Source organism: Plectrocnemia conspersa, unplaced genomic scaffold, assembly GCF_051122295.1.
Source record: "Plectrocnemia conspersa isolate PC_06_02 unplaced genomic scaffold, ASM5112229v1 ptg000001l, whole genome shotgun sequence".
NCBI classification, from domain to species: domain Eukaryota; kingdom Metazoa; phylum Arthropoda; class Insecta; order Trichoptera; family Polycentropodidae; genus Plectrocnemia; species Plectrocnemia conspersa.
The window spans coordinates 3,461,604-3,488,822 of NW_028277165.1; the positions used below are offsets into that span (position 1 = coordinate 3,461,604).

The following is a 27,219-nucleotide window of genomic DNA, read 5'->3' on the forward strand; positions in this document are numbered from 1 at the left end:
AGCAGCGGCTTCTGCGATTTTCGATGGCTCTGAAATTGGGTCGGCCTTCTATTAGTTTAACTTTGTGCAGTGAGTCCAAACTAAAAACTTCTTAAAGGTATGATGCCTTGAATACCGAAGTGGCGGTTCAAGTGTAAATGTCTGTAGAAGTGTTAGAAAAAGTCTCTGAGGTAGTATCAGGGGAAGTGATCGTTGGTTGGCGGTGTTTCAATATGTATACGCTTAAATATTAAAAAAAAACGTAATAAATATTGATTGTTATATATAAATACATTTTGTTAATTTCACATATTTAATAAAATATTTCTTATAAATAAGCCTTAGTGCGTATTTTGGTCCAAAAAATATTTTGTATACAGGTCTTATTTTCGGGGAAACACGGAAGCGTAATACTTAGAATTTTACGCCTATAAATTTGACAAAGACTTTTCGGTCATATTTAGACATGCCGATTTAATCACTTGCTCTCGGCCAAAAATAAAAATAATAATTTTAAATTTGAATTAATTGACGTTCATCTAAAATTTGATAATGGCAACACCGCGCCATCGGACCGCTTCAACTTCGCGTCTGTTATCATTGTCACTTTGCAGGTTATGTCACGCGGGTCGCTTTTCGGCCATGTACGCGCTAAAATGCGCAGTTAGCGCTCGTAAATAGCCGCCAGCGGCACGAGCACGGCGTTGGCGCGGAGTCAAATGTCACTCTAGCGCCCGAACGAAATGTAGACGAATGCGACTGCAAATGACACTGTCAAAACTATGTCTTCTGGCACTATTTGCGTATCGCAAGAGGGACCGGCAAATGCGCTGGCCCTCAACAAGGACTGTAGTCAGGTGGTGATCGCCGGAAGAAATGGTATGTCTACAACTTACATTATTTTACATCGTTTTAACGCTTGAATGACGACGGATGATTGACATAATTGAACTTAGATAATGTGAAAACGACGATAAAAACGTTCCGATAAATGCTAATGAATGAAATAATCTTATGCTTTCAATATTAATTGTATGTAAATCACTTTTTCTAATGGCTAAGTTATTTGATTATCAAAAGATCTATCCCGTATAGTTGTAAATGCTTTCTAAACGAATGGCTAGCTAATTGCACTACAACATGTATTTGCACTTCCTGTTTTTTTACAGGGTTTAAATAATTTGTTTTTTTGGCACAAGGAATGCAAATGATTTTGTTTCAATTTTTGTTTAATTCACAAAAATATTATGGTAGATCTGTTTAAACGTCCAACGTAAATGTTTAATATAAATTCAGTTCAAATAAATATATTACAAGAAAAAATACCATTAATATTATTTTATTTTTTTACATGGTTTGTACATACTCCCCCGTTCTTATAAAATAATATTCTTAATTAATTTCAATTTTCAGCTTAAATAAATCTTAAAAAGATTATTAAAATGAGTAAATATGTAACTATCTGGGTTACCTAAAAACGTGAATGATCGACCACCTTACATGTACGGCGATACGGCTCAAAAGAAAAAACATCTTTCTTAGTAGACTATAAAGTACTGACCTTGTTTGATAATTCTTCGATGAATATGCATCGGTTTCAGCTTGTATGACTATTTCATTCTTCAAGTTGTGTGGTAAACTTCAAGACTAAAAAAAAACACAAAAATTTATTTTTAAAACACCTCTAGCATTGTCTTACATCCAATATGTTGCTATAAGTTGCACAATTTCTTTTTGTAGCTGATATTACATTTCTTTTCATATAAAAACCTGTAAAAAAATTAACGACAAATTTCTATCATTATTCCTGGATAAGGTAAAAGTGTACTTTTTGTTATTAACCTCTTCCCGGTCATGCCCAATATAACTTTTAAAAAAATATTTTGTAAATTCTCATCTCAAAAATAAAAAAAATTCTCGAGAAAAAGATCAGCCCTTTTTTTTATTAAAAATTTAATATGTACAAATATTTTCAAATGTTCAACCGTAGCTGCACCTTGTTTACTGCTGCATAGGAATGGGTGAATCCATGCCAGACGTTTTTGAGTAATTTTTTAAAAGTACTGTGACAGGGAAGTGGTTAAACAAATATCAGCTAAGGCCACAACACAAAAACTAAGAAATACGTGTTTACAACTTAACAGTCCGAAGTTAATTGTTTTCAAAAACTGTATGTTAAAAAAACGACATTATTTTTGGGTACCCCTAATATCTATAAAACCCATCAAAATGCCGTAAATTAATTACTAGTGATGTATGACTGACAAAAATTCTTAGTGTTTATGACAATATTTTTTTTAATTATCATAAATTGCTCTTTTTGGTAACTAATACTTATTTTTACGTATTTCAGTATTCAAGGTATTCTCGATCGATACGGATGAGTTTAACGAAGTATGCAACCTTCGAACCGGTAAGAGTTTAAATCTAAACTTTTCATCAATCGACGTAGCATGGAGTTCCATTGAAGGTAATTTATAAATATTTTTTTATAATATCATTTAATCTTAAATATTATTAAAATACAATTAAAAAATGATTAGAAAACACTCTTGCTACCGCCGCCACAAATGGAGCTGTTGTGGTTTGGGATTTGGGAAGATTGGGAAGATCCAAACAGGAACATGTTTTCTTTGATCACAAAAGAACTGTCAATAAGGTATGTTAAAATAAATCAATAAACACATCTGATTTTATTGATTATAATTAAATATACTTGTGTTGTAGGTGAGCTTTCACTTATCGGAAGCAGCATGGCTCATATCAGGATCTCAAGATGGTACAATGAAATGTTTCGATCTTCGTATAAAAGAAGTTGCAAAAACATTCTTCAGGTAAAAGTAACATACGACGAGACATTATTGTAATTTTTGAGATTGTAATTTTAAATCCATAAATAATAAATAGTAATGCTTAAGAAGCTAATGGATTATAAGTATATATAGTTTCAGAAGAAGCTACACAAAATCATTTTGAATACGGTATCTCATATATCTTGTCCTACAATTCGGAGGATTTAAATGTCGTTTACTTATACGACCCCATATTTTTGACAATTATTGTAATAATATACATAAATTCTAATATAAGTTTAAATACTGTGTATCCGTATACTTTTTTCTAATTAAAAATCTATAATTATACTATAGCGCTCAAAATTAAGCTTTAAAATAATTCAATACTTATATTTTAGCACAATCGATTATGAACGACTTTTTAGTAGTAGAAATTTATCGAACTTTTGAATGCAATATCTGATATCTTCCAGCAATACAGAATCCGTCAGAGATGTCCAGTTCAGTCCGCACACTTGGAGCATGTTTGCAGCTGTCTCCGAGAACGGTAACGTCCAGCTTTGGGACATCAGAAAGCCAGAAAAGTGTATACATCAGTACACCGCCCATTCTGGTCCTGTTTTTGCTTGTGACTGGCATCCTGAAGCCACCTGGTTGGCCACTGCTTCTAGAGATAAGACCATCAAGGTACGACGAAAATTATATTTTAAGCGATTGTATTGTTTTGAAGACAATGGTGCATCCAAATTGGGATCAGTCAGCTAATGTTTGTTTTTATTGAAATTGTGTCATCGGTACATGTACACAACTGTTATTAGCTAACGGTCAGTGATATCATCAGTCAAACAACCGGATTTGTTTGCATTGATATTCCTTTTGTACTGGCTTGAACTGGTTTTGTTTGGTTTCTTATCAAAGTCCTTGCATTTTCAATATGTCAGTGAGGGTAATAAACTGTCATGTTATGCAGAATTTTATTTTGATAAACATACATAAATTATGTCGTGTTTATTGTTCTTCGTTTCATCATAACTCTTATACTTCCACTTCCTCTGCAGCTCTAAAGTGTATTATTTTCTCTGGTAATACCTTAAAATAACTAAAGTATCCTCCAGACATATTTTCGACCGATTGATGTTGAAGCTATTTGTAGTATTATTTTTCTTGAAGGGATTAACTTATCTCTTTTTTTAAATAATCCACGTTTCATATAAAAATTATAAATCAAACCATACAATTGCTTATATATTGTTGATATTATAATCTCTCTATATCTTCATTGTCATTCTTTCAGTGCTACGGACATTAGTAAACATCCAAACATGATATTCCATCACTTCTATGGATGTATGAAAGCTAATATATAAATTTTAATTTATTTAATTTGGTTTCAAAAATTCGTTATCCTGGAAGAAAAATATCCAATACCATAAATACTTGCCATTTTTAAATATCATTTCTCAGAATTTGTGCATACAGAGGTGAACCCAAGATTAATTCATGTTTTATGGCATGAAATATAATTAATGCATGAAGTTCTACTGTACCATACTAAAGCTCAATGGCTTTATCATGGAAAGGGTTAAAAATAATTTAAACATTGACTTCCTTCATGACAAAAATCCAGTTCGACTGACTAATGACCTAGGTTTAAATCTCATATGGACCTTAGTGTTTTGATGTCGGAATTAGTAATTATAATTCTGATTAATCATCATAGATTAAACATTTATTGCTTTCGTTATAATAATAATATATAATTAATAAAATAGATGTTACTGATTTACAAAATTTGATTTCAGTCTGATGTCTCCCTATTTATTTTGTGGTTGTTGGTTGTGTTAACACTGTTGCAACGCATTGGAAGATTACAATTAATAAATAAAAAATAAATCTTTTCTTCAGATTTATTTTGTTTTATATTAACCAAATTTATTTCACAGAGTATAAATTGAAGTTATCAACATTATAATTCTGAATACTAAACCACAAGCTTCCTTTGCAGTCATAAAATATTAATAAAAATGCAGCATATGAATTATTTGATTTTTCAACAAATATAAACTCAAATTATTACCACAATAAAAGTACAAGTAACACTTAACCAAAGGGTCAAGTAGTTCCTACCCGTTATGTTCGCTGATGGTAATCCAGGGGATGGGTAGAATCTTCCTTTTTTGACTTTTGATATTCAATGACGGGACCTGCAAAAACTAAAGATTATTGTGCTGCCATCTATGGAATAGATGTTTGTCTATATAAAAAAAATATTTCAACTTTATTTTTCCCTTAAATAGAGATTAAAGCATATACATAGAGATCGTAAAATAACACCTATTTTTTTTGCATGACAAAGTGATAAGTTAAGCTACAAATTTATTTTACCCACCGACAAATAAAACTACTCTTTCTTTAAGTGCAGAATTAAATTTCATAAAAAATCAAGAAATGTGTCAATTATCCATTAAAAAAGGTTAAAAATATAATTGTGATTTTTTTATATGCTTATAGTCATTCTCTGCTGCATCTTCATTCACCTTCAGAATTAAATTTAAAAAGTAAAAAATGATTAAACGAAGTGGAAAGGAATAAAAATATATAAATCTTTTTGACAAGCATTTAATAAAAAAATAATTAATAAAGAACATAGAAATTATATAAAAAAATAATGCAAAATATCTGGAAAAATACAATTAAAAAAAATAAAAATGTAATATTAGAAATATTTTTTATAGAGCGGAACATAAATCCGCATCTCGCACTTGAGAGCACTGCACAATGATTCGGATTTATCCGCATCTGGCATCTAAAGGGTTAAGATGCTATTAAATTTCCTTGTACCCATTTTTTTAATATAAATTACAAGATTTTACAAATTAAAAATTATTGATGAAATAATTATAACAGCATATTTTAATTCAAATATTATCATTTTTTCTTTTACCTTCTCGCAAAAATTAGATTTAACACCATTTAAAATATTACTATATTATATATAGCTCAAGAAGATTGTTTAATATTACAAGAAGTCTTGCATAAATTTAAAAAGGCGACAATGGTTATAAGGATGAACTTTGATTGGTTCATAAACTTAACCATTTAGTTGCCATAATGCAATATATCTTCATCATCGATTAAATGGGATGTGATGTATTTGTTTCAGGTGTAAATATCATATATTTTTATTATTATGTAATACATCGATATTTAGATAGTAGTTGTAAAAGGCTTGGCAACCAAAGGGTTAAACATTAGCATTTCGGACATTATACAGGATATTAATTTATTATTTAAAAATAACAAATTTATTTTGATATTAATCAACTGTATTATACACGCTGCTAACACAACGTTGTATCTTTACTCTTTTATGTATTTATAGCAAAACTTATTTTTATGTTATAAATTATCACAGTGGAATATTTTTATTCTCCTTAATAAATATGTGTCACTTCAAAACTCATCGCGTAACTGAAAAATATATTTTTTTTTATCCAATTTTATCAATCTACTTATAAGTAATTAAATGATATCTTTATATTTTAAATACACTATACATATATTTATCTACGAATTTATATCAATTTCTTTTCACCGAATAGATAATAATCACTCCAAAGTCGTTTTTATATTTAAACGTATGTACAACACGATTATTCTATAAATACCAAAACTCATTGACTACACGTGTTTGGACTACTTTCAAATGCGTCATTTTATATTCTAAATTAATATAATACATTATAATATCAACACTTTAGTTTACCTTAAATAATAAAAAATGGACATTAATATTAAATATATATTAAATTAAACATCTAGAATCAATCTCAGACATGTTCATTTTATATGTTTGTTTAAGACTTAATTCTTAATTCAAACACAGACGTTTCTCAATAATAGTTTTTTTCTATAACACCGTTGATTATTAAATAAATAGATTATGTTTCATAATATTTGCTTTTATCAAAACATGGCAAGTTTATTCTTATACATATTATAGGTTAACATCAAACAAACACATCTCCAAAATTAAAGTTCAAATAAAAATCAGACTTGATGTCAAATAATAAAAAACGATACACAGTTTTACCGTAAGTCATTCGATATGGATTACTTAGATTGCTATTAAACGATAATTAACGATTACGCCCCACTGTTGCTAAGTTGAAGGTAGAGAAAAAAATTGCACATATATTGATTCGCATATTTACAAAAAAATATAGATATTAGAAATGAGGTCGGGTCAAGGTTTGAGATAAGAGTATGCAAAACGATACTCAGATAATTTGGCAGCAAATGATTTCGGTGAAAAAAATCGTCAGTCTGTCTGTAGTGGCTGTAATGTTTGGGTGCGTTTTTTCAGACGTTCCCACAGAATTGTAAAAGGAAGATGTCGTCATACACTTAACAGTACGTATCGTGATGATATCATACTAATTAGATTGTTTTCTCTTTTATGTAACAATATTTGAATGGAAAACACGTGTGTGAGATCAACGCTATAAATAATATTGTAGCGTTAATAAATATTGACGAAAATGTGTTTTTACACTTCCGTATCGAAGTGCGATGTATCTCCTTATGATATTAGGGCTATTAAAATATTTATTTATTAGCAGTGATTTTTTTAATTCAGCTTTGTATCTTATCAAAAAGGGACTAACAGATCAGCGAAGAATAGCTTGAAATACACAATGACCTCATCTTCGTAGAAATAAATATCTATACATGTACTTTTATATTATTCAAATACAACTTTTATTTGAGATACTGTAATAACGTCATATTAAAACTAATGTTTTAGTTAGGATCATTTAAATGCAAAGATTATGATAACATTTATCAAAAATTATATTTATATTTCATGCACTAAAAATATAGACATGTGTCAGATTCGTGTCTTGGTAAACACCAAAAGATACCACCAAGATCAGTTAACCTTATCAAATATAAAATTGGTTATAATATTTTTTTCTCTGATCTACTCTAGTTGTTTTAAAAATGTATACAGAACAAATAAATCATATATTTTTTTAAATGAATATGACTATTAATTTTAGAAACATTTAAAATTAAAAAATACGTATGGATTATATTAAATAAAATTTGTATATAACTATAAAAACAGTGAAAGAAACGGTAAAATAATAATCTCGACAACCGTACCTTGAGAACAACAAACCTAAACCGCCCTGTGTACTTACACATAAAGTTGCCGCCCCTCAGGGCGACTGACTAATTACAGGGCAGAAATTTAAGATCATATGATGATCACGGGTTGAACTAGTTTTTGCACAGTGACTATTGAAATTAAATAGACGGTATATAACCAGGGCCCTGGAAAACAATGATTCCGAGCGTCATGACAAAAATGGCATTTTATATATTTTTTACCATCGTTATATAACTTCTTGATAAAATAATAATAGGTATGAGTTAACCCTTTCTATGCTAAAAATAAGTCAGCGTTGCAACATATTTTATGCGAAATATTTTAGGCATTAAAAATTATTAAAAATATCTACTCATAATATTTACCTGATAATTAGTCGTGTTTTCTTTGCTGCTCAGTGTTGCCATATAGTGAATTTCCAGTCCAGGTCAAAAGCAATAAAATCGTGCCATCGGGGTAAAAACGCTCCATTATCAAGCGTTTATATTTGACTTTTTATAACATTATTACGAGTGAAAATCGAATAAAGCACATCTAAACCGAATTTTGACCAATAGGAGAGCGCAAAAAACAATTATTCCTTCTCAGAAGTCAAAAATCCACGTCAAAAGCAATGAAATCGAAATGAAATTTTACTATTATTCATTTTTAGTGTATATATATTACCACAAAACTATATATTTTATCATACAAATCTTTCCGTTTATGAATGCCGTTGTTATAAATGGTGCTCGGATCTTTCAGACCGGAACCCTCCGGACACTGGTTTTTTCAGATAAACAATATTAATTTTTAAGATTAATTTTATATAAGTAATGTAAAACTATGTAGGCCATTTAGGCAAAACAATAAAAAAAGTTAAGTTAGACGAGGAATTAATTTTATTGCATGTCACTACTATTATGTTTTATTAGGATCCTTTTAAACAGATTTAGACAAAAATTACGTTTTCAATAATAGAAAAAAGTAATTAAGACAAGCTCGATATTGTCGTCTTTTCACAAAGTAAAAATATTGATTCATTAGATTTAATTCAAGATGATTGCTACATTGAAGTCGGTAGTTAAAAATTCAACAATCCAAATGTTTATCTTAATTTTTTTTTGTTCGGAATAATCAACTTCAGAAATAATCAGTGTTCGCAAAAATCTTGTAAATATAAAATATATACTCAGTAGCGTAGCTAGGGTAAGTGCCGCTCAGGGTGATCCTTAAAATTGCCCCCCCCCCCATACATTTTTAACAGGATCATAAAATTAGCATTTTTTAAAATAATGAATTGGTTATTATTAAGCTCGTTTTATTCGTGGATTTATATATGTTTTAGTGCATTTAGGGTTAAGAACCACACTGGACGATCCCATCGCGAATATGCCGCCCCTAAGCAAGTGCCGCCCGGGGCGGCCCGCCCTTCCATAGCTACGCCACTGTATATACTATATCCCCAAGATATCTAACTTGTGCGAAATATTTTTATCTTTTTTTTCATATAATATTGCTATCACTTACTCCTTAACACAAATAATATAAAAAATATATGAAATGCCTAATTTATATATTATTATCAAAAAGGTTTTAAGTTACAGTAATTTTTAATATTATTGATGACTATTAAAAACTATTTTTATTTATGATGTATAGATCAATTAAAACTGCAGAAACAATTTAAAACATTTTTAATTATAATTTATAAATATTTGTGATGAATGAGATCCATAATAAATATATTGATTGATTAAATAAATATTAAAACTGAAACCAAATACGTATGCAAATTACTATTGCCATCATTACTAAATTTGTGCAGCATATTCGTTGCACGCGTTAAAAATAATATGTTTATTGTTTATATTCATGAAGAGTTTCTATACCTTCATAATTTTCAATTTGCATCACAACAAAGATATCTTTAATGACACATGAACACACTCATCTCATAAGCGCTCTTTGTTCTATGCACAATTAACGAAACAACAACAAAGTGGATGATGTAATAAAGATTAATTATTGCATTATCCATGAATTCTTAAACAGCTGCAATTTTTTTGTGATGTAACATGCAGATTATGAGCTAATAGGTTGCAACTGCAAACAATATGATAAGCCAAGTTCATTGTTCCTTGTCCGATGCTTTATTACAATTGTCTGGTTTTGCTCGATTTGATTAATTTATGAAAGACTATCAAACGCATACATGCATAGAACAAACAATAGGAGGTATTGTGTATCTGTAAATAAACAAAATCGAGATTGGACTCGGTGAGAGTCATTCTAGTCACAGACGCTGACCAGTCAACATCGTTTCAGGTCTGGGACATACACGGGAAGCCATCGTTGGAGTACACCATACACACCATAGCTTCGGTTGGACATATCAAGTGGAGACCCCAAAAAAAGTACGTAAAAGTTTTTATCTGTGGGCGTGATAATTATTGTCATGCATTAATCTGTTGACACATTATCGGCAGATATCACATTGCAAGCTGCGCTTTAGTGCTGGACTCGAATATAAACGTTTGGGATGTGAGACGGCCGTACATTCCGTTTGCGATCTTCAGTGAGCACAAGGACGTGACGACGGCGGTCGCGTGGAAGGGCGATCCTGATATATTCCTCTCGACGAGTCGAGTTAGTATTTTTGTTTAAAATAATATTATTTTAATCTAGTGTAAATATGGAATTAATTTAAATGGCACGACTTGATTATCTTAATTATTATATATATTAAGTCCACTAGTGTGGTATCCACTTTGCAGACAGGACGACATTGTGCGTCGATCCATGACTCATCTCCAGAAATGTGGCTACTGTGTTCACTTGTGCAGCGATTTTCTTTCACAGAGCTTTTGATAGCTACAATGGATTGTAATGTTACTTGCACCATTTCGCATTTTTTAGTCCGCTTTTACACTTACTAGATTGACATGCAAACATGCATCATCTTCCTGAATTTTATTAATCTATTCCCACAAATAAAGCAGCAATTTAAATGGATACATTTAACGCTTTGTATGTGGGTCGTGATAGGAATGATTACTTAATTGTAATCTAATATGTTAACTTTTAATCTTTTATAATTTAAGGATTGCACTCTTTATCGGCACATATTCAAAGACGCAACGTATCCAGCCATGTCGGCCAATCCCCAAGGAATCAGCCTCAGCGTCAACGGTGAAATGGTGTACGCCTGCAAGAATAACAACATTCCATTTTTAAACAAGTCAGTTCTTTATAATCACATGACAAACAAACAAATTTTCTTAAATCGTAATTTATAGCAGGAAACAGCAGAAACCTCAAGCGGAAACTTTCCATCTCGCCTCGTCAGTGATGCGAAGATGGGCTGGCCGCCCGCACAAAGCATTTTTGGAATGTGCTCGCCGATACATTTTGACTGGACGTTGTTTGGCTGCAATTTGTGATCACAATAGTCAAGTGGCGAGGGATGTTGGAAAAGTTCAGGTATTAAAATAGTTTATATAAAGAAAACAATCTGTACTTTTTCGGAATAATCGACTGAAAAAGGCTGTCGTAAATAATTCATAAAATTACTATGTAGAACTGACCTTTATTACCACTGCTGACTAACTTAAAATAGTGATTCATTCAATGCGATAATATGATGGTACACAATAATGATTATTATATTTTAATAATAGAGCATATATTTTACATTTATTAGGTTTATCTGGATGTTAATATTATAGAAGTTTTTACAGAATATTTTTATCTTTTATTCATATTTCTTCGTCGCTTTTTGATCAAATCAATACTCTTTTTCTAGTCTTATTATAAATATTATTATAAATGTTCACTATAAACTTTCTGATGTAGTTCCAACAAGCAGAAACTATTAATATCCAAACGGTCATGCCAAATCTCATGAACATTACTAGAATTGACGACTATCTTGATGTGCATCACTAGTTTTTTCACAGCAGCAATACTTTCGACGATTCACAAAATATTATGCAGAGTTGTGTGTAGTGATTATGAATTCTCGAGTAAGATTCTCGTGATTTAGAAATCTGTTTTTTTAGCAATTTTGTGAATATCGAGAATCAGAAAATTTTTTTTAATATTTTCGAGAAAATCGAGAATTTTCAAACTTGGTTAGGAATATCGTATATTAATATTTTGGAATATTCTATACTAAATACTGAAATAATACGTGACTAAACTTTTTTTATTTCTTGTACTTGATTTTCAGTATTGACTTTAAAGAAAATTGAGCGCTTAGATCTTACATATGGCTTTGAGAAGTTTAAGACGGGATGTTTTTCTGGGCTTAATTTGGCTCCCAATTTCATTTTAAAAGTCTCGCTGCTCATCTATAGTGTATTTTTTGATCTGATTCTCAAGACATCATTATCTCCTGATCTTTGGAAATGTACAAGTCACTCATATTCATAAAAAGGATGACAAATTGTGCATCAAGAACTATAGACCAGTCGCATTCAGCTCCTGCTAATTTAATTGAAATAATTATCCATAGATACGTCTACAATAATTTTCAGAAAGTTTTGCTGGGCCAACAGCATGGTTTTCTTCCCACCCATTCAGTCACCAAAACAGTGAGGGAAGCTCTTGATGCGAGAATACAAGTAGACATTGTATATACTGATATTGAAAAAGCCTTTGACAAAGTCATGGGTTATTAGTAAAAAATATCAGACCACATTTGCTGATGATCTAACTCAATTTTTACCAAGTTATCTGAGCGATCGTAGACAGTATATATTGGAGTTAATTATTTATATTTTTTGTGTCTGATGATATATTATGTATTGGTGGTATTTTATTCAACTATTTATGTTTCTGTTTTGATTTTTTCTTTATATTTTCAATTATTAAATTATTTTAATTCAAATAAATAAATATATGTATGTATTTTGCAGGCGCTTACGGTGTGATACTTTCCCTTTCGGTCGCTCGCGTGTTGACGAGAGTGAGTGAGAGATAAGAGCGTGCATTACATGCGTTCCGCATGCCCTTATCTCTCACTCACTCTCGTCACTTAATACGCGAGCGAGCGAAAGGGAAAGTATCTCACCATACGCGCCTGGTATTTTGTAACCCACCAGAGGTTTTCAAATTTTAAACTAGTGGGAATTTTAAAACAAAAATTTTAGGACTACTTCTTAACCTGAACTATTTAAATAAATACTTTTTCGATTGTTCTCAATCTGTGTTTCGCATATTATTTTGGAGTTTTTATTTTTGAAACTCAATCTAGTCTAAATTTTGATGAAGTTAAATATTTATTTTTATGAATTTTACTGCCTTCCTTCTATATAAAAATTTATATAAATTACAAAAGTGTCATGTTAAATTTATAGATCAGTCTGGTCTGGTCCATCGTCAAAGCTCTGTACGCCTCGAAAACCAACACGACTATTCAAAGCAACAACGCCAGCAGTCAAGCAAATATAAACCGATTAGAAAACTTAAACAACTCCGGTCTCAGCAACACAGGGAGCGGCAGTAATTTAGTTAACCAAGGAACGATGAGAGGCGTAAACTCCGGCAGCTTCGGAGGCAGCGAGAACGCTTCCGGTGTAGACCTGGCTCAGTTGAATCCGGAGCAACGTAGTCTAAGAAGTGAAATACTACCAAAGTATTCAATAATATTAAAAAATATATTTATCGCAATTTATATGTTAATTAATTGCGAGTTTTTTTTAGTAATATAATCGATGACGATGATGACACAGATGATGTAGTTTCAGCCGAAAATCAGTTTCATAATAGTGGCGTTTTAGGCATTCCTACACAGACAATACACATACCGAAAGGTCCTCCTTTGATAGACACCAATGCTCAAGGTGTTCCTTCAGGTTAGTTGTTATAAATTATAAATAAAAATTGAAAATAAACTGAACTCATTTTAATTTTCAGAAAAACGACGGTGGTTGACAGCTAGGCATTCGCATTACTTTGACGCTTCAGCTCAAGATTGGACGTTACAAGGCGAAGCTTTCCCTCTTAGAACTACGACGTCCAACACAAACCATCTGCAAGAGGTGCAAAGCGCCAACGGAACGACCTTCATAGACGCCGAACATTCGTCGGATTGCTTGGACGGCCAATCGGGCATCACCTTCGTAGCGAACCCGTCTAATGATCACAATCCACAACTATTGCAACATCAGAACAGCACTTCTTCGATAGCGAGCAGCGGAAACGTCAGCAACAACTCGTCCACTTACCCTCAGAGTCCGACTTTCACGGCTGTCGAAGATCAGCCAGCTAGCATGTTAACCGTTGTGTCTCCGCCTCCAACTTTACCTTGGGATCCGACGCCGATCGTTGTCGACGCTTTGAAGATGCACGCGGAACTAGGAGATGTGCAGACTTCAGTGAGCGTCTTACTCGCTCTTGGCGATTTGAGGTATATATATATATATATATATACTGTATAAATATATTAAATAAAAAACTGTTAAAGACGATAAATATATTTTTATAGGAATAGCTTAAACGGTCATCTCGATGAAGCCACCCAAGAGCACTGGTTAGTCGGATATTTAGAATTACTAGCAAGACACAAACTTTGGGATGTTTGCACACAAGTTAGTTTAATATGAAATTTAATTAAACTTAACTATTATTATTTAACAATGATTTATCATAGGTCATCCAAGGTGCGTGGATCAGCAACATTGCACAGTTGAATCAACAATCGACGATTGTGCACACAAGCTGCGGTACTTGCGGTAAACAGTTGACGAGACTCGGGTGGCTTTGCGATAAATGCAACACTTCGGATACGGCTCAATGCGCTGTTTGTCATCAGGTAAGATTGTATTTGGTTTCATCTGAGTGAATCTATTTTTATTTTTAAATAAATATTTTAAGGTTGTCAAAGGATTGTATGCTTGGTGTCAGGGATGTTCTCATGGCGGACACTTGGATCATATGAAGAGTTGGATGTCGAAGAATAAGCAATGTCCCACAGGCTGCGGTCATAAATGCGAGTTCAGTTGATCAGCTTTATTCGGATGATATTAATATTTATTTTGCAAATTTTAGTCATTTACTGACAAGAGATCGACTAGTCTTAAATCTATATGTATGTAGGATATATAGTGGTTTTTAACTATATTCACTCGAAACACTTGTGTGGATATATATGACCGGCTGTGCCATCAAAACATTCAGACTTTGTCTTTAACACAATATCTTTCATGCACATCAATTATCAGACTAGCCATACTGTTTTAATTAGGTTGCTATTTCATCTACTTTTTTCTCGCTAATCTCATGACGTTCTTGGCGATGAATCTAGCTTCACATTCTAGTATTACCGCAACTAGAAATTCTAGTTATATGATATCGTAAAAGAAGTTACTTCTCTGTTCGCCAATCCTTTCTGCTATATTCCAATATAAAAATCCTGCATATATTTAGATTTTCCAACTATAAATTTTAATTGTATGTAATATGCTTTAATTTTCTTATTGACGATTTATTTTTCTATTGATTTCAATGATTTATTATGATTATAATTGCCATATTCCGAATATTAATAACTTTAATTAGTATAAGATAGAATAGTTTGTGTGTATTATCATCAGTTATTTTGGTTGGTAACAGGTCATTATTTCTAATTATTTATTGTACTTATCTTTATATGTATTTATCTCATTTATAATAAAATATATACGTCACCGTATCTCAAAATATTAAAAATACACTATAAGGTTGAAATTATGGAATACAAAAGAAAAGCTTTAGTTTTGTATATGTAAAATGTTATTTAACAAATATGTGTAAAATATTTGCTTGTATATATATAAATATATAAATCATATACATACCTTATAAAATATAACAAAATAATTGTTTTACACTTTTGATACATAATTAATAATAAGTGTGCTAACAGATTTTTATTATTACTTATGAACGAAAAGAATCACAATGATACAAAATACATGCATTAAAGGATTGAACACTTGCTCAATTGTTATAATTATAATAAGGTCCTTATCAATTAAAAAAAAATACTAAGGATCATAATATTTAATTCCATTAAAAGAAAGCGCTTGGCAATATATTATTTTTTTAAATAGCTAGTGTATTTAATTAATCTTATATTGTGTGAGTTTATAATATATTGTTATAGAAAATAAGAATAGTTAATCTTATATTTTTCTTCGATTCAGTCAGCTTTGCTTAATCGTAATTGATGAAATATTAATTTTAGTAAATAAGTATAACTTTTTTTTTTGTATTTGGACAGTGTTGGAATTTGGAAATATTGTTATTACAATAAACTTTTGTTTTTTGTATTTGGATATATTTTTGTATTACAATGAACTAATAAAATGTTTTTATATACAAATACATCGTATATATAAATACTCATTCACACGTAAACATAAATACAGCTAAATAAAAAGCAAGTATTAAAAATGTATCGAAGGACCTAGAAGTATTATAAATTTACTTCCATCTTATATAAATGCTTTTGAGATATTACAAAATAAAGAAAAATCGCTGATTCAAAGGTTCACATTCACATTGGTAACGTTCTAACATCTTATATTAATATGAAACCTGCGAGTTGTCATAGTATGCACGTCGGCTGTGTTTTTTTTACACCTAAATCATAACAAAATATGTGACCTTCGTTTTAAGAAAAATGCATGCTATAGCACCAAATTTTATTATACAGATGACGACAAAGGCGCTAATGAGATTCCACGTGAAAAATAATGATGATCAATAGTGTCAAAAGGCAGTGTAAATTAACATTGGCAATTGAAGTTAAGCTTATAACTAGACGTTAAAACTAAAGTAGCAAAAAATAAATGATGATAGTTGAAAAACTTTCATTTGCACAAATATTTATACATAAAAGTTTTTAATTAACAACTCTATAAATATAAAAAAAGCAACTTGAAACTCCCACAAAGATCAGCTCTGATTTTATTAGATTTAGTACGGACTATTATGATTATAATTTTGCTACCAGACAACGTCTACTTATAACTTAACAAAAACATTCAAAAATAGCTTGTTTATATTATATTAAAAAATCTTATAAAATACATCAGGCTACTTTCAAACATATCAAATAATACAGTAACACAATAATAATTGCACCAATCGTGAACGTAAGATTACAACATAAATAAAGCTTAGCTACTATGTTTTACATTCTAAACAAATATTTTATTTAATCCGTTGAACATCGTGAATTGCTATTATACAATAATAATATCGACAATATTATAACAAATAGCGACTTTGTCACAAAAACTGATCCGCTCGCCTTTGAAAGAGCTTTGATCTACAAAAAATGTGAGAAATCATCAAAATTTGGTCGCACACGAGCTCTATTGCTTTTATAAGTTTCTTCATTATTTTTTTTAATTTAGTTCATTACTAAATCAAGGCACAACACTTGGCAATGTGTTTCTGACGTTTCGGCGCAATATCGACGCTAGACGGCGCTTTGCGTTTTGATACTTGGCTGACGAGGAGCTGAAAGATCTGATACCACAAAACAGAAAACGTTTTTTTAAAAGTTGCGTGTTGTTGTGTTGCGGTTAGGTGTGCACATTGTTATAATCGGACTTTTTATATTTTAATTTTATATATCGGCTTATTATATAGATAAAAATACACATAGTGCAATATACATTTTTAAAGCAAAGCCACAAAAAAATGTGTAAATAATTAAATTTAGTGTCACTTACGAAGAGATCGAGATTTAAATCAATACATATAAATATGATAATGTTGTACAAAATCATATTTTATCTTATTTTTTAAATTAGAGAAAGAATTCAATAAAAAATAATGTTAAATACAATTTTAGTATTTAATGGTTTTTAAAAGCAAGATTAATCTGAGCCTTTTATCGTTTATTTGCAGTATATCTTCCGCCATTCACTATGACTACCACTGATTCTAGTGACAGTTACACTCTGCACGTGGCTAAATAAACTGAAGCGGAACAGGAGGAAAAAATTATTAGCATATTCTTAAAATAAACATGTATATTTGAATTTTTTCGACTTGACGGAAAGAAACACGTTGACAGATTATTCATCAAGACAATACTCTCTCGGAAGCATACAAACTTTTACGTAGTATAGGTTAAAAAACATGTATCAGGATCAGATTTGATGTTCTGTACCAAAATTTAGTTGAGTTGCTATAAGAATAGATTATCTTAACCCTTCGGTTGCCAAAATCCGATATATAGACTTTTGCTATTTTGGCGTGTTTCCAGATACAAAGTCATCATTGAATGCATTTTTATTAAAATAACGGATTTATTATTATTATGTAATACATCGATATTTATCATATGATATAATTCCAAAAGGTTTGGCAACCAAAGGATTGAATAAATACGAGAATGTATCTACAGAATTTGTTATTGCAATTAGTAATTCTATATAGTGACGGTGACTTTGCATGCGGGCTGAAACGGATAATGCCAATATACGTACATAAATAGGTCATTCGAGACTAGATATGTAGATGAATAAAAGTTTGGTTGATAATAAATTGAAAAAACTCGGTCGTATCGTATTGAAAAATTGCAAAATTTAAAATTATTGCTAAATGAAATTGTATTTAAAAAATCATTATAATTAGATTATTTATTCATAAATATAGAAATAATTCAAACAACATTCATCTCAAAATATACAAATTAAATATAATAATTTACGAAAATAAATCGAGATAACCAACATATCAATCGTATCATTCTTTCAATAATTCCATGACCGATTCATACGTCTTATCTGATAGTACAAGTGCTAGAGTGACACATGCCAATTAACGACGATTAAAGACCGCCGTCGTTAGTCAGCCGTAAGTGGGTGGTTTTAACTTTACGAAAAATAAAAAAAACTCTGGAATAAAATCGCACAAAAGCCTTAATAATCATGCATTATGTATATAATATATAAATGAGTATATTAAGATAATTAAAATTAAAATCCAGCACCACCTGCTATCGTATACAGAGCAGAATTGAAAGGTATTTTAATATATATTTTTCTCAGGCAGTTCAAAAAATCACAAACTTCCTATTTGAATAATCTACCGTTGACTTACAAGCTTAACATGTGTGTCTAGCGATTTAAAAATTCGAGATTCACATAAAGCTTGAGATTCAGCACTGAGACAAAAATCGAATCGTGCTGAAACATCCGAGTTTTAAATACTACTTATTTTATTTATAAAATTCGTTTACGACACTGTATAAAATAAGTTTTGGAATCTTTTGAACGGCCGCATTTAAACATCTTTCAAACCACCCTGTACGTATACATGACTGTGTAATTATATATTCGCTTGATGTATTCGAACTATATATGTGGGTATACATATAATAAATATAATATAAAACGATTGTGATATGATGATGGAGATTGGGATTCCACATAGTCGTAGTCGTCACAACTGGATTAGGGTATCGTACACAACAAACAAAACATAAACACACACACCCCGTGTACACGCGTGTACGTTATAATCGATCACCCACAATAGCAGACGGCGTTAGGGGGGGCCCGGCGCGGCGCGTGCGAGCCCTAAAGCAACACACACTTAATTTTCTTCCTTTTGCTTTTGTCCTTGGCGCGCCCGTTACTCGTCTTGTTGTCCTCCGACTTCCTCGATCTGATCTCGCGCATTAAATCAAAGAACACCTGCGGGGCGAACAACATATCACACACAGGTACAATTAGAAATCTCGATGCCGCAACAGCCGTCAAATTTTTCTACCATATATATGTACGTATTCGAAAATGAATGTAATGTCATATTTGAGCTAATCTATCGCTAGAATGATTGAAGGTTGAATATACAACAGTTTAATATATGTATTTATACATACGAATGGACATGATAAAAAAATATTCAAACATCACTGCTTTTTTAAGCTATAATAATTTATAAAATTAAATATATGATGAAAAACATGCCTAGTTACTTATAGTGATATTCTGAGATTCACTTTACATATAAATTCAATAATAAAAGGCAGAAGCTGCCACTTTTGTGAATGAGCGAGTATAATATCCAGAGCCAGCTCAACGGCTAATCAAAATGTGCAGTCGTAATTCAATAACTTCTCACTGCACAGTTAAGAATTGCTTCAGTGATCTTTGTTTACAAGTCTATTTTTTAGCTATACTATTGTTTTAGAAACAAAGTGAAGTGTTCATATTTAAATTACAGATCAAAAAATGATGATGATGAGTATATGAAAAAATATATTTAAGAAGAAAAGCACCGGGCCCCGCAATTCTCCGTATTGGCTCAGATGATAAGTTTCAAGTGTGACAATATCGATACTCGGTTTTTGTAAAAACTGGCATGAAATCTTATTTTTTTAAACCTTCAATTAATTATCTTACAGAAATACAGTTGTGGTGAGAAATTTTACATTTTTCTCAAAAATATGTTTATTAAATGGATTTGCCATATGAGTCTCAATAAAGGTTTCAAAACTCAAGTTCTTAAAAAAGTTACTAAGCATGTTTCTTCTACCCAAAAAAAAATAAATAAAAAAGAGCGGTAATAAATACTTATTTTCTTATTTTTATTACTGAGATTCAAAAAAGGATGACAAAACTTCAAAATGATTATAAAAACATAATTTGTATAATGAATATAAAATCATTGCCAGAGACCAAAAAAAGATTATTCTTTGTTAATTAACCCTCTTAGAACCAGTATACTTTATTTTTTTATAAATGGAGTATATTTAGCATATAAAAAACAAAAAAAAAACACATTAGATAAAAAAAAATAAAAAAAAAAACAGAAAGCAAAACATATTATTAAAATAAATATAAACCATTAATACTTTTAAATGATATTTTTTTACGAAAGACACCTTATAACAACCAACATTTCAAAATAGTTTACTACATGATAATCTACCATAACTGATATCATGACATAGGCACTCAAAGGGTTAAAACGATAAGAATCAAGTAAATCATAGTGCAAGTAGAAATCAATAGAATACAAATAATAATCATAAATCCTGCAACTGAAAAAATCTTAATCTAAGACGTCTTTATGAATAACTAATGAATAGCAGGAAAAAGCCAGACAATGAAAATATGACAGTGTCTACACTAAAAAAGCAATATGAATAAGCTGATTCATCATCTTCCTCGGAAAACAAATTAAAATGCTATACTTGAAGTTAACTAATCATTTCTTAAATGATTTATTGCAATCGCGTTAATATCACTTGAACAATCAATATTAATTACACATAAAAACCACAGTAAGATAATACATACAAGATCACAGTGATGTTTGGAATGCGAGCTATTTACGTATCAATTGCCACAATGGTTAAATACCGAAGAATGCATTCGATTAATTGATGTTACGAGAGCTTTAAAGGTGAATTAATAACAATCACATTCTTAACCGTAAATTTGTTAAACTGTTGCGTGAACAATATACACATATAAAAAGAGGAAGAACCAGTACACCGATGAATCACACACAAGGATATTTTTATAATCATAATAAGCGAAAATAAAATATACACCTGTCACCAATCACCATGCGTTAAAGCCTTCATTTAATATGGGATTTAATAATGTTATCGTAATAAAATAGAGATGATTGTGGTTGCCAATATTTACCTTATCAACATTGTCTCTGGTCTTCGCAGAAGTCTCCACGTAAGGTACGCCCCATTGCTCGGCTCTGGCTTGGCATTCGGCTAATGGTACTTTGCGTTTCTCGTTCAGGTCTGATTTGTTGCCGACGAGCAGAAACGGTATGTTCTCGTCGTTCTTGACTCTCAATATTTGCTCCCTGATTGTTAATATGAAATATATTACAATAAAATTGAGTCGTTTTAATTTCATTTTTGAATACGAACCTGAATTCTTGAGTTGCTTGAAAGCTGTCATCTTCCGTAATGGAGAAGACGCAAAGAAAGCCTTCTCCGCTGCGAAAATAATTGTCTCTGATGGCTGCATAGTCCTCTTGTCCTGCCGTGTCCAAAATGTCGATTTGAACTTCTTCACCATCAAGAACGACCTGATTAAATATTAATTATATTTAAATTTAAACATTTTAAAGGATTACATTAACATTTTTGCATCATTAACACTACATAAAATGATACGATGATTTGCAAAATTCTTAAATTAAAATATTGTGAATCATCACTTTATCTTAAATCGCCTTCCTGTGTGTTACATACTGTTCATTTAAAATTGATAATGCTATCAATTTTAAATTTCTGCTATTTAATGTCAAACAATTTTATCTATTAAATTCTTAAAATATTTTGTAAAAATTATATAATTCAAAAATTCTTTGATATAAATCTTTTCCTGACTCAATTTTTTTTATACAATATGGATTGTAAAATGCGCAGTACCCGTTTTATGCAGTCAAGAAATAACAACATATTTTAGATCTTTCATTTCAAATCACCTCTGATTATTTTTCAAAACTATTTTAAACTCCAAAGAAATTTAACGGTCATGTGTAATATATTGGTTCGTACTATTATTTCTTACGCACATAATATACAAATGCTTTAATACAATATTCAAAATAAACCATTGACTTATGATTTTTATAAATACAGAACACATTGTCGATTCCCTTATTAATCCATATAGTACCCTAGTGCAAATATATCGGCTTTCAAAATGTCCTACTTATTAACATATTTTAAATATGCAATTATTTTTTATGTTAGGCTATAACAGAACAAGCAATTTGTAATTGCATAAATTCCAAAAATTATTATTACCGAATTAATATTATGCAGCTTTGTACCTCAATGACTATTCAATTTTTTATATCTTTTAACCCTTTGCGATTGGAAAATTTCGACATTTAGTCTACAAACCAGTCGAAAACAATATTGCGCAATTTTAATTTTAAAAACATTTTTTATCATAAAAAAAGATCATCGATAAATAGAAAAATTTCATGATCAAACAACTATTTTTTACTTAACCTCTTAACCGAGCATGACGCCTAAAGGCGTCGTAATGTTATTTTATACATAACGGGCGTGGTGCATAAAGTCCTCATTAAATTTTAAAAAGTGTTTTTAATGGAAGGGACGAATTTTGTCGTACCCGATATAATATCATCACAATGGCTATAGCGTGTCGTTCTATCTTCCGCTCTGTGCTCTATTCATTTTAAGATAAGTAATTTTACTTTTTAAAAATGTAATAAGAAACTGCACATTTAAGAGATTAACATTATTCACTTAACCCTTCGGATGCAGAAATCGACTAAAGTCGTTTAATTGATTTTTTTATCTCTTTACGCAAAAATCAGTAAAAAAAAATTTTTAAGAAAAAACTTTTTTTGTGAATAAACATAAAATATCATTTTAAATAAATAAAAATTAAAAAATCAGAAAATTTAAACACAGTATCAGAATAAAATTTTCATTTAAAAAAAAAAACAATTTTATATTTATTTTTGATTAACGCGTTCCAAAGAGTTAACCCATCTATAAAGTTTGTAAATATTAACAGTCTTTAACAATTATCAACAATTAAATGGTTTAATTTATACAGATTTTTTAAGCCTTAAAAAGAATTTAAATTATTTTGTTCTACAAAATTTTAAATTGACGAAAAAAGTTCTGAAACGCCTTGTCACAAAAAATCAGCATTTTTTTTATTAAAAGCAAAACACAAATGTTCTAATTCAAAATAAAAATAAGAAAATCAAAAATGAATGAACAACACAGTAATACAGTAACCCCCCCCCAAAACACAGAAAGCCCCCCCCCCCCCAATAACACAGTAAATTGTTATCTAACTTGTTATATAAATCAGAGGATATTTTACCAAATGTGCCTGATTCGTACGTACGTATTGCAAAAAATATTTTCTAGTCCCCCAACTACACGCACCCAAATAGCACATTCCCAATTTACCGTGTTGTTGGGGGTATTTAATACTGTAAGTCAAAATTATTATCCGAAAAAATTCGGTATCGATAAAATAAACACCATTTTTTAAATGATAAACACATCCATTACCACAGTAATTATTACCTTTTTGTTATTGTTTAATACGAATACTTTAAAACAATAAATAAAGATAAAAATGGCACTGAGGTTTCGCATATAAAATGTCGCCACAGCGGTGGCTTCCGAACGCAACAAAAAAAAAGCAATGTCAAGGGTTAAATTAATACGAATAATATTTAGTTTTAAGTACATATGTCTAAAGTAATTTATTACTGTAATATTTTTGAGAAAGAATTAAAATGAAACTTAGTACTGATTTTGAGTTTTAAACATTTAATGCTCTATTGTGCATTTTTTGATTTTTCATAACTTAACGACAAATAATAAAATATTTTATCGTTTTTATTCAATATTAGAATATTTGTATACTCCCCTAAGGAGTTGGCAAAGTTTTGTCTAGTTCAAAAACTGTCAAAAATAATATAAAAAATATTGATGATAATTGAATTTTTTTTTAAATAAATGTTAGTTCTATTATAAATTTATATTTATCAACTCGTTTTGCAAACATAAAATGAAATATTTTAATTTAGACCATTTCTACGAAAAATATTAAAAATTACGATTCTCAAATAAATAAAATGGATGAAAGTTTTGACTTGTTAAAATTATTTCAACAATGTTTTCAATATGTGGGTCGCGTATAATCATAATTACTTTACATTTAAAATGTTTTTGTTTTTATTTAAAATAATATTTACAAAGAAATTGAATAGCAATATAAACTTTCGTCGTTGGAGGGTTAAAACAGAGCTAATTTTGGATTGAATTCAATTAATTGTATAATTTATGACTCTCATAAAAATACTATGATTCCAAATTAACCGCTTCTCATATATGAGAGCAAAAAAGATGTACTATTTTGGGCGAGCGCACACATATGTGTGCCAAGTGGTATTAAAAAATAATATAATGATCCCAGGCATGCACACATGTGAGCAACATTTCTAACAACATTATTTTATGATGTTTATGAGCTAAACTGTCATTTCTTCAATCATTTTTATTAATAAAAATATTAAATAATTAGTTAATATATATTAGATAAACAGTTTTAAATATAATGTATTAATAATTAATTAATCAATAAATTCAATAAAAAAAATTAGTTGTAAATAATATATTAAATGGTATACCTTCTTTCTATAACTGTCTGCCTTGGTAGGTTCATAATCTTCCACGAACTCATCGTACATAAACTGAAGTGTCAAAGCAGACTTTCCAACACCTCCAGAGCCGACCATGATTACCTTGTGCAAGGTGGGTTGAATGGTTGGCTTTTTAGACATTTTTGGACGATTTTTTTACAACTCCAGAAAAAAATAATCTATAAAAAAACAAAAATTCCACGTTACATTTCTGATAATATATAAATATTATTGATAAGGATCGTTATCTATGTGGTTTATTAACTTTTTACCCAGTTATGATAACATTTTTTAGCATTAGCACTACATTAACTGTTACATTATTAGCATAATTCGCGCATGATAAATGGCAGGTGCGCCAAAAAAACGTGAGACACAAATGCATATTTTCCTCCGCACGAGAGAATATGAAAGCGGCTAATGCACACACGAAAACGAACGGTATTCGTGCGCGTCAATTGTCGAATGGGAAAATTGGCGTGGGAATCTCCATTGTGAGAAAAGCAGGAATGCGAGCGAGAGGGCATTTCATATGTTATGGAATATTTACTGTTTTATGTAAATGTAGTTAAAGGAAGAGATAACTTATTTCTAATTTAGTAAAATGCCTATCGAAGTTGTGAGGGGTGGTTTTTGTACGCGATGGGGGAGTGGTAAAATGTATTTTCTGTGACGTCAAATATTCCAATTGATTCAGGGATGAACGGAGCTCGAAAAACGCTCACCTTGGATTGAAGAAAGGGGCGCCGTCTCACACAAACCAGCTTCAGCCCCGCCTCGCCGCGCCTGACAGCCGCGCTGACACACCGACGGAATCTTTTTAAACCGCTTGCGTCATAACACTCTCTTAGGTGACCATGTAAAAATTACATCAAATTACTACCAATTATTGTAAATAACTTTAAATATAAATTAAATTAGGTTTCTATTTTTATTATTGCTCATTTAATGGTGATTATTGGCCATGAATGATTTTGCTTTTTGACAAATTTTAAACGTATATACCCCTTGTATATTTGATTTAAAAAGTGATTAACTACAAAATCTTAGAAAAACGACATTTTTCGTTATCTTAGCTAACCTGGCAAATATGTATTTATAGAAAAAAACAGGTAATTTAAGTATATTAATAATTAAAAATGTGTTTAATTACTGCTGAACAGCACAAACAATAATATATAAAATTAATTGTGCTTTTCTTCAAAACTTATATATTAAATTTAATGATTTTTTTCTATTAAAAGGAATGATAATTATTTTTTGATTAAGATAAAGTTAACATAGTGATAATAAAACTATCTGTGAATATTGAAATGCTGCGATGAACAAATTGAGTAGAATTGATGAATTGCTCGAATTTCTTCTCTTCAGGTCTGCATCGTTGTACTTATCAAAATCAATAGATACGAAAACGCATTACAAATTTACCGCGTTAAATATATTGAATAAAAATAAACGATGCAAGCGTATAGGGACTTCGTAGGAATTTCCATCGACCAAATTATACTTTCTCTAATCCTACAAAACTACCACTGCAAAACACCTATTTCGGCTATTGGGACGAACAAATTAACTACCGCTAATGGTCAGGTTCAATAACCTCATATTATTTTACTAAAAATAAATTTGCATAGCAAGGAATAAAGTATTATTGACATCTGTTACAAATTGTATGTAATTAGTTATTTACACGTGTTGCGCATTAATATGTAATTATCAATATTCACACGTGTGTCTAATTAAATATTTAATATAAATATGAAATAGTTAGGCAAATATAGATCGTCACAGGACAGGGCTCAATCAGAGAGTCGCTAGAACTACCTTCGTATTATTTTGGAGCATTTGCCTCACAGTTTCCTGGCTTTCGCCGTCACAGCCCCCCCCCTACCCCCTGGAAGGCAGACGCTAAACGGCTATCCTTATTTACTTTCTCACGATAGTGTGAAAAAATATTTCATGCAGATAAAGTTCGATTCCGTCTCATTTTTTGTTTTGTAGAGAATTGCGTGTTCGCAAACGAAATACATGAAATAAAATCAACGGTGATTAATGTGATGGAACTGATTTACTAAATATTGATTGACAATATTTACA

At 30.4% G+C, this 27,219-nt stretch overlaps 2 protein-coding genes across 6 annotated transcripts; one reads left to right on the plus strand and one right to left on the minus strand.

The window, feature by feature from the left end:
• Positions 1-527: 527 nt before the first annotated feature.
• Positions 528-16,297, plus strand: Wdr24 (WD repeat domain 24). Of its 4 annotated transcripts, none has more exons than XM_088200398.1 (15): positions 528-858; positions 2,333-2,449; positions 2,523-2,638; positions 2,707-2,813; positions 3,248-3,461; positions 10,258-10,346; positions 10,419-10,578; positions 11,034-11,170; positions 11,229-11,412; positions 13,290-13,567; positions 13,636-13,787; positions 13,849-14,341; positions 14,420-14,522; positions 14,585-14,746; positions 14,809-16,297. In XM_088200398.1, exons 1-15 carry the CDS (start codon positions 762-764, stop codon positions 14,935-14,937), a joined length of 2,538 nt encoding a protein of 845 aa, XP_088056524.1. In that variant the 5' UTR covers positions 528-761; the 3' UTR covers positions 14,938-16,297. The 4 variants fall into 4 exon arrangements, with proteins under 4 accessions (XP_088056524.1, XP_088056614.1, XP_088056697.1 ...); XM_088200488.1 differs by having other exon boundaries at positions 540-858; positions 11,232-11,412; XM_088200571.1 differs by lacking the exons at positions 528-858; positions 2,333-2,449; positions 2,523-2,638; ... (1 more) ...; positions 3,248-3,461; positions 10,258-10,346 and having other exon boundaries at positions 10,507-10,959.
• Rala (Ras-like protein A) lies at positions 16,231-25,960 on the minus strand. Of its 2 annotated transcripts, none has more exons than XM_088200852.1 (5): positions 25,848-25,960; positions 25,111-25,301; positions 21,839-21,999; positions 21,597-21,771; positions 16,231-17,451 (listed from the first exon to the last, which is right to left on the minus strand). In XM_088200852.1, the coding sequence occupies exons 2-5, from the start codon at positions 25,261-25,263 to the stop codon at positions 17,344-17,346; spliced, it is 597 nt and encodes a 198-aa protein (XP_088056978.1). In that variant the 5' UTR covers positions 25,264-25,301; positions 25,848-25,960; the 3' UTR covers positions 16,231-17,343. The 2 variants fall into 2 exon arrangements, with proteins under 2 accessions (XP_088056978.1, XP_088056903.1); XM_088200777.1 differs by having other exon boundaries at positions 16,231-19,631.
• Between the last annotated feature and the right edge of the window lie 1,259 nt (positions 25,961-27,219).

Bases quoted from the DNA above. Each gene is read 5' to 3' on its own strand.
- Wdr24 (XM_088200398.1), top strand. From the start codon at position 762: ATGTCTTCTGGCACTATTTGCGTATCGCAAGAGGGACCGGCAAATGCG. The intron at 859-2,332 runs GTATGTCTACAA...TACGTATTTCAG, and splicing joins GGTGATCGCCGGAAGAAATG to TATTCAAGGTATTCTCGATC. The intron at 13,568-13,635 runs GTATTCAATAAT...AGTTTTTTTTAG, and splicing joins AGAAGTGAAATACTACCAAA to TAATATAATCGATGACGATG.
- Rala (XM_088200777.1), bottom strand. From the start codon at position 25,263: ATGTCTAAAAAGCCAACCATTCAACCCACCTTGCACAAGGTAATCATG. The intron at 22,000-25,110 runs GTATACCATTTA...ATATTTAATCAG, and splicing joins CAGACAGTTATAGAAAGAAG to GTCGTTCTTGATGGTGAAGA. The intron at 19,632-21,596 runs GTAAATATTGGC...TTCGCCCCGCAG, and splicing joins CCAGAGACAATGTTGATAAG to GTGTTCTTTGATTTAATGCG.